Here is a 14,621-nt window from a genome sequence, read left to right as displayed (position 1 = left end):
AAACCCTCTCATCAAACTAGGCCACAGAGAGCATAGCACACTCAGCATACCAAACATCTCTCTGGGTTATTTCTGCTCCCTCAACTGCACGTGCCTCTAACACCCTTTTTCCTGTATTCTGCCATTATGGCAACTGGTCCAAACCTCTCCATTCTGTGTGATGTCTTTTAGCCAGGCTCTCAGGCCAAACCACATCTTAGCATGATGTGTGACCTACATAGGCTCCAAAAACGCGACTTTTATAGACAAGGAATTTCTGCAATTAGCCAGGAACCCATAACTATCCTGCACAGTTTAATTGAGGTTCATGCAGGTAGGCTACTACATGCAATTTAGAAAGATGATGTCATTTCACGTTTCTTCCAAAACACCTATTCACAGGTATTTCCTGGAAAGTGAGGAGTCTCCTGACAGGGCTCATGATTTTGTAGGGCTTAAGAATAAAACCCACAGTTCGTTCAGTAACACCTGCCCATAAAGGGACAGGATTTGGAGAGTATGGCTATTAGGACTCTCATCAGTAGAGCCAGCTGAGCAGAAAACAGAAATACCAGAAGTGTACCATCCCAGTCAGGCACAATGAAAGTTCTCCTAGATAAGAACCCTAGGATCTAACACTGCAACTTCCCCAAACTAAAAAAAAAAAGTCAGAGACATTTACACCTTACACTCGCAGACTCATAGGGCAACCATGGATCGTTGCTACTCTTCAACTGAGTTGGATTCTGTAGAGAGGACAAGAGCAAATAAAATAAATTCAAAACATTGCCTTTATCCCTTTAAACTGAGGACTAATCGGGTTGATGTGGCTAATTTCAAGTCTTTCAAAATGAATGACTAGTACTTTTATATGATAGGGTGTGCTGTGAACATACCCTCTAAAGCACAGAAGGAAACTCTTCTTTCACTCTTCTTCCTCTTTATAAATATACTGAGCATTTACTGTGCCTATCACTTTCACACTTTTATTCTTTTTTAGATCAGAACCTGAATCAGAGAGAGGCTAGGAAATTTATCCAAGATCACACAGCTGGTAAACAAAGTCAAGACTCAGACTCAATTCGTCTGCGTCCAATTTTTATGAAGCTAAATTATAATTTAGGGCTACTTATCTTTGAGATATAAATTATTTGACTTAGATACAGACTTAAGAAACTTGATACCACCTTAATTGCTGCTATAACAATAATCTTCATTTGGGGCACCGATATCTCTGATGTACATGATCACTTCAGAGGGTACAAGTGTACAGATAGTCCTAAGTGAATCATTTACTAGATCTTCAGCTCTCATATATATATATATATTCTTTCCTTAAGTCAATCTTATGATCATGCACCTGAACTTGAGGTATCAAGCTAGTTGTCCTCTCCCAAATCACCCTTTAAAAAAAGTCACACCTCTCAACAAATATTATTATGTTGCACTGCAATGGATTATAAAAGTATCTGGGGGCACTGAACCAAGGGATAATTCAAAGTATCTATGTCAGTATTGAGAAAAAAATGACTCTAAAACTCATGAAGTGTCTTCTTGCAAGTCATATGATTCTCAATTATTTATTTTCAACAATATTAAAAGAGGACCCAATAGAATTGTCAGCATATAGATCATTTTAAAAATCATTTTTAATGATAGATGAAATATTATTAAACATTCTCAAGAATGTAAATTCTATAAAAATGTTTCTTTTCATGGCAATGTTAGTGTTTAAAATTATCTGCAGGATCACTTATAAGAATATGAAATCCAAAGATTTATTTTGGAAATATAAAGAAAATACAAGTAAAATTTTGTTCTCTTAAATTTTACACCTGTATTCTATTTCTTAAAATATTTTTAAACACTAAATGCCTCTGTCAGATTCATTATTAGCAATAAATTCCAAATAGTCACTCAGCAAAAATAAAATACCTATTTTGTCCTACTTTTAGATCAGAATAAGACTTTCACTTACAACACATACCTCCATGTATACTTCCCATAAATGCACAACTTGAAGCACAATAAATCTCCATAATCATTGATGTTATATTTTCATCTAAAGTCGGTATATATAGTAGAACTAATTTTATGAAGACCAAGCAGTTGGATAAGAGGCAGGGGAAGAACAGTACTAAATTACAAATATTATTTTGTCTTCTTTTTTTTAAACCCCCACTTTTTCTGAAAGGTCTACATTTCACCCAACTATTTACAAAGTAAATACAGATTATAAACAAAGCCAACTTCTAGATTTCAAACCAAGTTTATATATTCCATTTTTCTTAAACAGAGTTTTGTGACAAAGATCAAGTCTAATAAGACTTTAATCATCCCACAGAGCCATCACATGGCCCTGTAGAAGGCAGTCCCCTCTAGCTATTTTATCACAGTGCCAATGTATATGTAAGGAGTAGAGTTCACTTCACTGCTACCCAACTGGTTTTCTAATCTATCATCTATCCATTTGTACAAAACCATAATTTAGTCACATTGACACTAAAAGTCCTATGGTACAAATGCATGATATATGAGTTTAGTCATGCCTTCAGATACTGCTAATCAAATAGTTATTTTCTCATGTGCGTTTATCATATTTATAATTAGATTAATGCTTTACAGATAAGGTAAAAAGTTGAAAAGAAATCTCAGAAAATTACCATTTAAGGTACATGGGAAGTCTAAGAAATCATTTAAATTTGGAGAGAGAAAATTCTCCACAAGGTAGAAGTGTGTCTGAGTGGACATGGAATGCAACCCACTCATTCCAAGGCTGCTCCAAGTTCAATGCTTAATCAAGAGTAGGGATAGTGAGTGATCACATGCATATCATGAACCAAAAGAAAAGGATATCAAAAGGCACTGTAAAACAATTTCTTTCAAAGAATTATGTGGATTATTTCATACATCTATGTATCTGTGTATATTTTTCCTTTTATATCTTCTACATTTTCTAATAATGCCACACTCAATTTTTGCAAGGCTTAGTATCTTTATCATTTTTATAGTGATTGTCCATTCGTTTCTACAACAAATATTTACTGCATGCCTAGACACTGGGCATTCTGATAGGGGAGAGAGTAAGAACATGATCCCCAAAGTCCCAGCTTTCTTGGAACATGTATAGTAATGGACAGGTACAGATAATAGAGAAGTAAATGGATAGCTTTTCAAAATAACATCGGACACTGAAAAATGCTAGGAAGACTCCTACAGAGGAAGATGTAACAATGATGGATTTGACAACCATTAACAGAGTGGTGGTCATGGATGCTGACTGAGCATGGAGGTCGGGAAGTCAGGGATGTCTCACTGAGAAGGGGACTGAGCCAGTGCTTTGAAAATCGAAGCTTGAGCTTTCCAGGCAGTGACTCAGTAACCTGAGACAAGGGAGCACTTGGGTCCTGGAAGAACAGAGAGCAGCAGAGACAGAGATAAGGGATAGAGTTGAGAGATCGGCAGAGCCAAATCAGATAGAGCTTCTTTGCTATGAAGGCGGTGTAAATTCCATTCTAATGGCCCTGGGAAGTTGCCTTGAGAGTTTTAAGCAAGGGAGTGACTTAATCCAATTTGTGCTTTAAAAAGCCTGCCTTAGCTATTAAATCATTTTTATTTGGCCCTTGCAAAAGATCTATGATGTAGCCCATATATATATAATATCAGATTTAAATAAGGACTTTGTATTTGGTAACTTTTTCAATCTTAAGAGAATTGGGGATAACCAGTTAGGAAAGAATCTTAATGAGAAAAGATTTGGTACTCCTAAGGAACATATATAAAAGCTATACATTATACTCCACAATAAATATGTTTGTACAATATTTTTCTTTTTTCTTTTTTTTTAAAGATTTTATTTATTTATTTATTTGAGAGAGAGAGAGAGAAACAGCATGAGAGGGGAGAGGGTCAGAGGGAGAAGCAGGCTCCCCGCTGAGCCGGGAACCCGATGCAGGACTCGATCCCAGGACTCCGGGACCATGACCTGAGCTGAAGGCAGTCGCTTAACCAACTGAGCCACCCAGACCCCCTGTACAATAGTTTTCAATAGAGGTACAATTCATTAGTTAAAAATAAAAAAGCTTCTATGCAAGCAAGAAAGATTTTCCAACCGTCCTTTAAAATTAGCACAACACAAATGCAATGACATGATTGTCTATGTAGAAAATTGAAAAGAATTGACAAAACAACTCCTGGAACTAATAAGCAATTACAACAAGGTTGCAGGATACAAGATTAATATACAAAAGCCAAATGCTTTTCAATATACCACCAATGAACAAATGGAATTTGAAATTTAAAACACAGTATCATTTAAATATCCCAAAATTAAAATTTTATATATAAATCTAACAAAATATATACAAAGGTATACATGAGAAAATCTACCAAATTCCGATGAAAGAAATGAAAGAAGAATTAGAGAGATATTCCATGTGTGAGAAAGAGAGAAGACAGTGCAGGAAAGGGAGAAAATAGAGACTAGTGGGAAGCTGAAGATGAGGAACAAGAACCTCTAACAGTGGGCTCTGCGCCAAGTTCACCAACCTTCTGGCATCCATCAAGGAAGGCCATGCTTCTAATTACATTAACCTCCCACTGGAAGACAGTACCTGACAGTCTCATGTCAGATTTAGTCTGTAGCACTAACTAGTCAGTTCTCTGTTACCCTGATAACCCAAAGACCTGAATGGAAGACACCTGTTAGAGTGATACATTAGGCAACCTTCACAATGTATGATGTCTCTATGTATTCACTGATGTGGAACTTTACCACAGTAATCATTGAGTGCAAAAAACATATTACCAAATGGCATATTATAACTCCTTTTAGGTTAAAAAAAAATATTACAACTTGTATATGTATGGGTTTGGGGAAGAAGAAGAAAAAAAGCCTGAAAAATTTTTTCCAAATATTAACAGTGATAATCTCCAAGTAGTAGGATTTAGTGTGATTTTTACTTTTCCTCATACCTTCCAGAATCATCTAATTTTCTAACAACAAAAAAACACCTAAGCCCCAACAGGCATTATTTATTATGAAATAAAACATCCTTTGCAATCAAATAAAACCAGCTTCTATTAAATACTGAACTTTTGGGACCCTTGGGTGGCTCAGTCGGTTAAGCGTCTGCCTTCAGCTCAGGTCATGATCCCAGGGTCCTGGGATTGAGTCCCATATCGGCTCCTTGCTCAGCAGGGAGCCTGCTTCTCCCTCTGCCTGCTGCTCCCCCTGTTTGTGCCCTCTTTCTCTCTCTCTGACCAATTAAAAAAAAAATCTTAAAAAAAATCAATAAAAACTGAAGTTTTTTTCCAGGTCTAGATCTTTTGTTAATGTCTAATAAAAGTACATGTTAGGGAGAAAGTGAATTAAGAGGAAACACTATGCCCCACTGCCAAATTTCTAATCTGTGTTTTTCCCCTTTCTGGACTCAGGTGCCATTCCAAATCCCCACCAGAGCCCCACTCCCTCTTATACCCCCCCACACACCTGCAGACCTGCTCTGCATCCTCTCCCAGTCAGTCTCTCTCCAGTCTCTCCCTGATTTCACTCTGCTCCCTGACTCACTGGAGTTCACCTTAGTACCTTATCACCTCTCTGAATCTCCCATCTGCCTTGGTAACAATCCCCAGCTAAAGGATAGCCCTCACATTCCTTCTCTTCCTGCTCCCAGGCTGCCAAGTTCTATTAGAAAAAGTACAAAACAGATGGGCTGCACATCATATTCTTGCTTCCTCATCTCAACTAGTCTTCAAACTCTTCAACAACTATGGACTAAGAGTTGGTTTCCTCTGCTTCTAACTTTCGGTGCTCAAGTGTTCCTAACTTGAGAATGCTAGGTAGAACTACTGCTCCTGATTTGAGGCATTCGTTGGCTTCCCGTCACTTTCGCTCACCTCTCCCCATTCTTGCTCATTCCAACTCCACAAAACGGTGGTATGATTTTTCTCCAGTTATACCTCAAAATGATTTTCTCCCTTTATTCTTCTATTTCAAAGGAAGAAATAGTCTACCTCATTACCCAATCTCTTTTACTCACAGTTTTGATCCAGCCATTCCTATCCTCTTTTAGTCACAGTTGTAACTGTTCCTTGATGTGTTCCTCCTGCTCCCTTCCCTTTATCCTCTTCCTCTTATCACTCTTTCTCCACAAACCCCTTTTCCTCTCCCTTTAAACTGTATATTTGGTCATGATTTCCCAACATAAAAAATATGTCTTGATCTAATTAACTCCTCAAACTGCTCCTAACTTGAAAATGTAATCTCTGCTTGCTATTTCCACTTTTTCAGTAACTCGTCCCTTGACTCTAATTTGGCTTATGCCACCAGCAGAAGTTAGCAATGACTGCTTGCTTTAAGATCCCACAACCTTCTCAGTTCCCATTCACCTTGACCTTGCTATGCACATAAATCATTAAATATTCCCTCTTTGTCTAACTTCTTATCACCTCACTCCACTTATTCTGCTTCTTTTCTTGCTACTTTTCCACCTACTTATCCCATCTCTCCTTTCTGAAGTCAGTTTCCTCACCAACCCACCACAACCACCACAATCGCTGCCATTTCTTAGCATTCTGACACTGACAGAATGTGCTGTGCACCCACAACCCTGGTGCCTTGATCTCTCTATTCCCCTAGTCTCTCAGAGCCCTTGGCTTTTAGACTTCTTCCTTCCGTACACTGCACAAATGTCAGCATCTCCCATAAGATTCTTTTCCCTGCCTACTTCATTTACTTTAAACCATTTCATGTAATATCCTCATTTCCTTTAACTTTAAATAGCACTCTCCTTTGGAAAATTCGACTTCTTTAGCTTTGATGTCTATCCCAAATTTTAGAATCACATTAAAAATAAATAAAACAAACATCAGTCACCCTCTCACTGCAGTGACACTCTCCTGCTGAATTTTCTGTTTTTATTGTCCCTGAAAGCCAAGCTTACACCACCAGAACCATCTGACCCTTCCTCCCCTGGCACCCATGATCCATAAGCCCTATCTGTCCTTTGGGAATGTCTCTGTCCTCTCTCCATTCCAGTGCCACTTCAGCATAGTTAGAATAGTTGTTGTTCTATGCCCTACCTAAGCAATTGCTAATTACTAAGTGTCTCGACTTCAAGTGTTTTTCCTTTAAAATCTACCTTTTTTATCAATGCCATGTTTTACACACACTGCTTCAGTCACTCCTAGTCTCTTATCCAATAAAGTCCAAACTCCTTAATCTGGTATATAAAGCACTTCATGATCTGTCTCCAAACTGACATTCCAAACCTTGTTTCCTATGTCTCCTTAATACTTCTTCTATCTTCCAACTAATATATTAGTTATCATTTCTGGAATATCCTTGACACCTGTGCTCATGTTTTACTCTGGCTGAAACTTTCTTTTTCATCAATTCCTCTTATCAAAGCAGCTTCATCCAGAACCCCTTTAATCCCTACTTTCCTACGAGGCCTTACCAAAATTCACTTTGAACACTTGAGTTGTCCGCTATACCCTTCCACTGAGCCCAGGGGTGACTCTGCTAAAGCATGTATCCTAACCTGCCTTGCTGTAATTAAGGGTCTTTCTTCCCTAAAAGTTTAAAAGCCTTTGGAGCGCAAAAAGTCTATTATTTATTTTGTATTACCCATGTTTATTCCATATTATGAACAAAATGCATATTTAAGAAATGAATTAATAAAAGAACATTGTCAATGGTTTTATGATACTGCTTCCTTTAATTATGCAAATTTTTGCTAACGTTGTACCTTCTGTAACAGGTGCTGCTGGAAGTAAACAGCAAATTTATCATTGAGGTAATGTATAATAAAACTATTTTCTCAATTTAAAATTGAAAGAAAAATGGAATTTTGTAATGCATCATCTATCAAATATCAGAATATTTGAAATCATAATCATCTAGATAAAAGGTAAGAGAAAGAACCTCTGCCAAATTGAAATAGCAATGGTAAAACCCATACTCCCAAATATCCATGTTTTCAGGCATAGTTTGTGACAGCTCAATGTCATAGTAACTCCTACTTTTCAAACTATATTAGTAGTTTATCCATACATTTCCCAACTTAAAGCAAAACAAAAGAAGCGCAATAACACATTAGGATGGGAAGAGGTTTTTTAGACAGTTACATCATCAAGAAAGACAACTGGTGATCTATCAATGAGGGAAAGATAGAAAAGTAAAAAAAATATGTAATCATAACTAAGTAGAACAACAGAGAATCTGGTGCCAGTTAGAGTGGGGCTCAGGAAATAAAGCAACCATCCTCGATCTCTGGGAGGGCTTTACTTTATTACAGTAGTTAAACTTTCATTATGATAGTCCCAAATCATTGAAGAAAACAAAATTTCTTTTCTAATCTCTGTTGACAAAATAGAGAATATGTGGTACATTTCAGGAAGTTGTATCAAAATGGGAGGAAAATGTACATGCTTTGGTTCTTGAAAGGATAAGCTCCATTCACAGGGAACATTTCCTTCCCACAAAGTGCTAATTAAATGAAGCCTTAGCTTAAACAAACCTACAACCATCTGTCTCAAATAAGTACCTTAGGAGTTACTTAAAAATTTATATATATACATATATTTATACATATAAATATATGCATACATTTATACATGTATACAAATGCTTATGCATGTAGTAACATTTCTAAACTCTTGAATACTATAAAATTCTTAGACATCCTCCAACGAAAGCAACATAAGACTATAAAGAGAAAAACATATAGCTAGCAGAGATACAAATGGACAACATTGAGAAGTCACATATTTGTCCATGGGATTATTACAAGTACCATCAATTCAGTTAAAATACATATTCTTCTAATCCTACAATAATATATCTGGATGCTTAGCCAGAGTGGTGTCCTTACCAACAGAAAAGAAAAATCCCTTCCCTCTTTTAGGTGAACATACTCACCAGCACAACTTTCCTTTTGCATAGGACGTACTCACTGGAACGCTAATAGTCTTTTAAACTCAGGAGACCAGAAAGCCTGGTCAGAGTTCAATAAAGGGTGACGTAGGCAAGGCCTCCACGTTTTGAGGACAGAATGAAAAAAGAAAAATCATAACATATTATCCAATATAAGACATTGTGAGCACCACACATAGCTAATGAAATTTGTTTCACTAGAATCATATAGTTAGAAGTGAGATGGATTCCAAAAGAAGTAGGTAGGCAGGTGACTGGCTCTACCTATCTAGAGTCATGAAGTGTTTACTAAAAACACTTTCTGTGTTCCTCAAATTCAATACCATTGCTTCTTCTGGGTGCACCTTGTAATGTTGAATAAATATCCTTCCTAAGTAAATGTTGAATAAATATCCTTCCTAAGTAAAACTGTACTAACACTGTACAAAATGTGAACTATTTTGCATAAGGTGAAAGAATTAGACATTGAAAATGGCACTACAAAATGGCAGACCGTCAGAAGACAAAAGCGGGAGTGGATCAAGTTTGCTGCTGCCTGTCGAGAAGGAGAGGACAACTCCAAGAGGAATCCGATTGCCAGAGTAGGTGATGAAATAAACAGGAGCATGCTGTGCTGATAACAAATGATTTTGCAGGGCAGGAAAGCCCAGACGTTTTGGAGATTGGCAGCCTTCACTACTCCATAGTGATTTAGGAAGATGAGTGACATGTATTCAGTCATCTGCTCATGTTGCTGAGGCAGTGTTCTGAATATCACCTTTGGGGAACTGATACAGAGCAGAGAGTCTTTGAGTAATCCTAGAAGAGAGACCTGGATCTCCAGCACAACTGGGCTTTATCTATTCATTTGTGTTCTGCTCATCTGTCTTATGTACATGTTATAGGAAAGGTAGGCATGTAGTAATAGTCTTCTGACTATCCCTCCCCCAAATCAAAGGTTTACAGTATTGATTAATTCTCTCCAAGAAAAAAAAGAAAGTGTCAAAAGTTCCCACTAGATTCCTATATCCAGAAATTAGGAGAGACTTAAAAAGTATTCCAAATAATGGTAATTAATAAGGAAGGAGAGTTAAGAAAGTGTAGTAAATTGATCCATGAAGAATGGGATCCACATTGGCAGTATCACTAGCTCTTTCTGGGCATCTAGGCCTTGCCCCACTAGTGAAATCAGCAGAGCGATCAACCAGAATTCTCTCCTGAAAGCTTTACATTTATACATTGTTTAAATGTATATATAAAGTTTTACATAAATATAGTAAGCATCAGCAGTGATGTGACAAATACAGTCTCAGCTCAAGAAGAGATTATATATTTTCTCTCGGAAGTTTTCAGAATTTGGGAAATTTTTGGAAAGCTTTAAATAATTATTGTTTCCTTTCGACTCACAGTTATAGCTTTATGTTCCTTCACTCTCACTGCACAGCATATTCTTTTCTTTTTATTGCATTTGGAGGATTTCCTGGATTTTCATCTATATAAATAAAATCTCTGGATTAGAGTGGAGCTAATCCAAGTTGTATTTCCAGTTGTCTTCATTTAGTTGTGGATATTTGGGTCACAAATCTTAGTATTTTACTGAATGTTCTCATCTTCAGTGTACAGGTGAGATTTCAAAATTTAAACTATCTTTGTTTAAAATTATGAGCAATAGATATAAAACTATTAAGACAAAACCTATATGGCAGAATATTTGCTATAAAATCGATTTGGTAGATGAATGAAAGATATGGTAGGTTTCAATTCAAAAAATTATTGCCTGTATCTCTAAACACTGTGTTTCTCTTCTGGTTTTCTTAAGTTATCTAGAATTTTGATTACATCTGCAACTAAAATCTAGTCAAGGTACATATCAAAATGACTCAATCTTTTAACAAATACTAAAGATGGTGATTTCTTCTGTCAAACTCTTTATATGCAAAGAAAATCAGAGAATTGAACAATGTGTTGTTAATAATAACAAATCCAGCATCAAGCATGTATGTGCCTTATGCCAGGCATTGGGGTGGGGTGTATGCATGTTACCTCATACAATCCCCACAACAAAATTAGGATGTAGGTGGGATTATCTCATTATACACTGATACGTGGCAAATTTAAGTGAACTTTCCATGGTCACACAGGCCTAAATCATGGTGCCAGGTTTCAACCCAAAGCCCATCTGTCTACAAAGCTATTCCCTTCTTATTCTATTATCCTCTGCAGTTCATGATCTGCTTTCAATAAGATCACAGTCCTAGCCATTTTCTTTATAGATTCGATCAGACTGTGAAGCGAACCAGAAGATTACATACCGCATCTCTGGGGTAGGAATTGATCGACCACCTTACGGAGTGTTCACCATTAATCCTCGGACTGGGGAAATTAACATCACTTCAGTGGTGGACAGAGAGATAACTCCACTTTTCTTGGTAAGTCACAGCAGTGTGTTTTAATTTATGCATTTTATTTTTCTTCCCCTTTTAAAACACAGTAAAGCTGAAACCAGATAAAGGGATCAAAGAGATGAAAAGAGTATGAAAACATAAGTTTATAGTTCAAGAGTGTCTGTCTGGCGTGTTGCATATGCCATCAAATGTCTTGATAATGTTTAAATTAATAAACTGTAATATAGTCTGAATTCACTAAGTAAATTGTTTCTTTGCATATTTCCTGAAATATTTTTGAGCATGTTACTTAATTTCCTTTGATGGAAAAAGACAATTTTTTCCCCAACTCTCCACAGATCTATTGCCGGGCTCTGAATTCACGGGGTGAAGATTTAGAAAGACCTCTTGAGCTTAGGGTCAAGGTTATGGACATAAATGATAACCCTCCAGTTTTTACACAAAATGTGTACACAGCCAACATTGAAGAAAACAGTGATGCAAGTAAGTAGATGACAATCCTCTACATTATACCACATTGATTTCTCTTGGCCAAAAGCTGTAGGAAATTGACATACAGGTAATTTAAAGATCAGAAAAAGTCAAACTTGTATTTTGAACAAACCCTACAAATTCTAACTTAAAACTTACCTAGAAAAAAAAATTGTATCTAAAATGTTAAATATCCCCTTATTTGTGGAGGATCCTTATACATGTGATTTAGCAGGAGCTCTAGCACCTTCCTTAAAGATTGTTACTGGCTCATGATTAACTTAATCGAAATGAGTAAACCGAAGAAGAAACCACGGATGTGGAAAAGCGCTCTGTGTTGGCCTATTCCTCAAACTCTGGGCTGAAGCACACCAGAGAGTCATGAAGGGTGCATCTCTGACAGTACCCATTGGGTTGGTCCCAGAGGATAATCACTGGTTCTTCACAGTCTACACAGCAAGCTACATTACATTCTCTCATTTTTTTCACTTTTTCTATCCTGCTTAACACTTTTCTCCCTCTATCAGTTCTCCTGAACGTCTTTCCTTTCTGTTGTTATTTTCCTCTGTTCTCCCCTTTTTCCTTCTGCCTCTTTCTTTTCCCAATCCTCTAATATTCCTTTTCCTTTCATATCTATGTCTGCATGTATACCTCTAAATTAGATTTGGAGAAAAGAATAGAAAAAGAAATTTCAGAAGAAAGGCAGATAGAAAGCAAACTAGAGATACTGATGGAGGGTCAAAGAAAGAAGGATGGAGAAGTCCAGAGGAAAAGAGACAAAAGGCAAGAAATGCTGGAGAAGAGAAGGAAACGGTAAAAAGGCAGGAGTCGAGAGGGGGTGTCTGCAGAACTCCTTCTTCAGAGACCCTAAAAACGGTGATGTTGAAAATAAGAAACACAATATGTTTTATAACAAAGGATGGGAAGACATACAGAAGTAAAACAAAAGTTTTGTCCAAGAGAGGCCAAACAGAGAGAAGGTCTCCAAAGCCCATCATTGTTTCCTCACTAATATACTCCAGCACAACCTGATGAAGGGAAAGAAGGTGAAACCCACACGCAAACCCACACCCAAGTCCACGTCCACCTCTGCTTGGTTGCTGGTTAGCAGTCTTGTTAACACTCCCTCATGTGAGAAGAGTGAACCACAGGGCCAGGGCATGTTTTCATAAACTGTGAACTCCATGAAAACTGGCTTTTTCTATTGAAAGGGTCCCTGGTTCTCTGTGTTAGGGTTTTTCACTTTGAAACTGGGCTAGGAAGGAGAAAAACATCAGGGACAAGCCAGGTCTGGAAAATCTGTCCTGTGGGCTGATGTCCTAGAGGACTGCCTAAGATGCTTGTTCTTTGTCCCTACGAATAAGTAAGAACTTTTTCTATTCCTGTGGACAAGTCTTCTTTTCAACAGTTATATGTTTTTGATGAATCAATAAAGTACTATCATCCACCAAGGCAACCAACAGTAATTCTCTACTTTCTGGATGAATGAAAATAAAGAATATAGGTGCTCAATAAATAATCTTAAAATCGAATTTAATTAAGCTATAATCTTTCTTACTTAAGCATTTTAAAGTAATGTCACATGACCACAGCAAAAACAAATTGATAAAATCCGTTTTTCAGCTTTATGATAAAGGCTATGGAACTTTTCATACATTAATGGTTACTCTAGTTTGCTCTTAATTTACCATTTAATCACTTAAAGAGTGCAAGTACTTTATAAACCGTAAAGGATTTTATAGAAGCAAACCACCATTATTTTTGCAATCAAGGGTGTAGCTGAAAGTTATGATACTATATTCTCATCAGAACTAAAACAAAAGAAAATTCAGGGGAAGGCCAACCACTCTTTCCTCCTATGCCTGATGATTTGCTGAACTGATTCTAACAGAACCCCAAACATTCTCCACCTCCATCTTCATTTCTAGACACACTGGTTGTAAAGTTAAGGGCCACAGATGCAGATGAAGACAATCATCTGAATTCTAAAATAGCCTATAAGATCATCTCTCAGGAGCCAGCAGGTGCACCAATGTTCATCCTGAACAGGTACACTGGAGAAGTTCGCACGATGTCCAGTTTCCTTGACAGAGAGGTAAAGCCTTCTATGAATGAATGATAAGAAATAAAGAATTCCATTTTCAAAAGACAAAGATAAAATGACCTATGTATGCCCTTCCTCCAATGTAAAGGAGGGAAGGAAAAATAATCCAACCATGACTTTTCAATGAAAATTGTAAGAAGAAAAAATTATATTAGAGTCTTACATAAAATTATAAAAGGAAATTGGAAGAACAACATCAGAATGTGTTGGATTTCATTCAAAATGAGATCTAAGTCTTACAATTCTTTTTCATCTTAAGCAACACAGTATGTATAACCTCCTCGTGAGGGGCTCAGATAGAGACGGAGCTGCAGATGGACTGTCTTCTGAGTGTGACTGTAGAATCAAGGTTTTAGACGTCAACGATAATTTCCCCACCTTGGAGAAAACTTCTGTAAGTTGTTACTCTTATAATCCTTTTTTCCTAAGTGTCAATAATTGATTTGCTTTCTTGGCAGTTTGTGAGCCTGATTATGTTATATGTATGGATGGACTCAGCTTTGCTGCATAAACCTCGGAACTTCTTTTGTATGATAATAATAGACCTCATATAATCAATAATGTTGTACTAACTCTGTATGGTGACAGATGGTAACTAGACCTACTATGGTGATCATTTCACACTGTATATAAACATCGAATTACTACATTGTACGTCAAACTAAAATGATAGTGTATTTCAATTGTATTTCATTAAAAAATAATAATATGCCTTACTAGTCATGTTTACCTCTGAGTCACTGTT

General features: G+C 36.9%; 1 protein-coding gene across 1 annotated transcript in view; it reads left to right on the top strand.

Annotated features, from left to right (window-relative positions):
* The window catches only part of DSG4 (desmoglein 4), a 58,931-nt gene that overhangs the window by 23,064 nt on the left and 21,246 nt on the right, over window positions 1-14,621 (top strand). The window contains exons 2-7 of the mRNA XM_081802538.1: window positions 7,743-7,778; window positions 9,367-9,498; window positions 11,170-11,325; window positions 11,640-11,784; window positions 13,701-13,867; window positions 14,136-14,270. Coding sequence (XP_081658664.1) covers window positions 7,743-7,778; window positions 9,367-9,498; window positions 11,170-11,325; window positions 11,640-11,784; window positions 13,701-13,867; window positions 14,136-14,270 — 771 coding nt within the window. The remainder of the gene's footprint in view (window positions 1-7,742; window positions 7,779-9,366; window positions 9,499-11,169; window positions 11,326-11,639; window positions 11,785-13,700; window positions 13,868-14,135; window positions 14,271-14,621) is intronic.

Source organism: Leptonychotes weddellii, chromosome 13, assembly GCF_054177405.1.
Source record: "Leptonychotes weddellii isolate Sample4059 chromosome 13, ASM5417740v2, whole genome shotgun sequence".
Taxonomy (NCBI): Eukaryota; Metazoa; Chordata; class Mammalia; order Carnivora; family Phocidae; genus Leptonychotes; species Leptonychotes weddellii.
The sequence above is the reverse complement of the archived record's forward strand: the minus strand, read 5'-3'. Positions and strand labels throughout refer to the sequence as shown.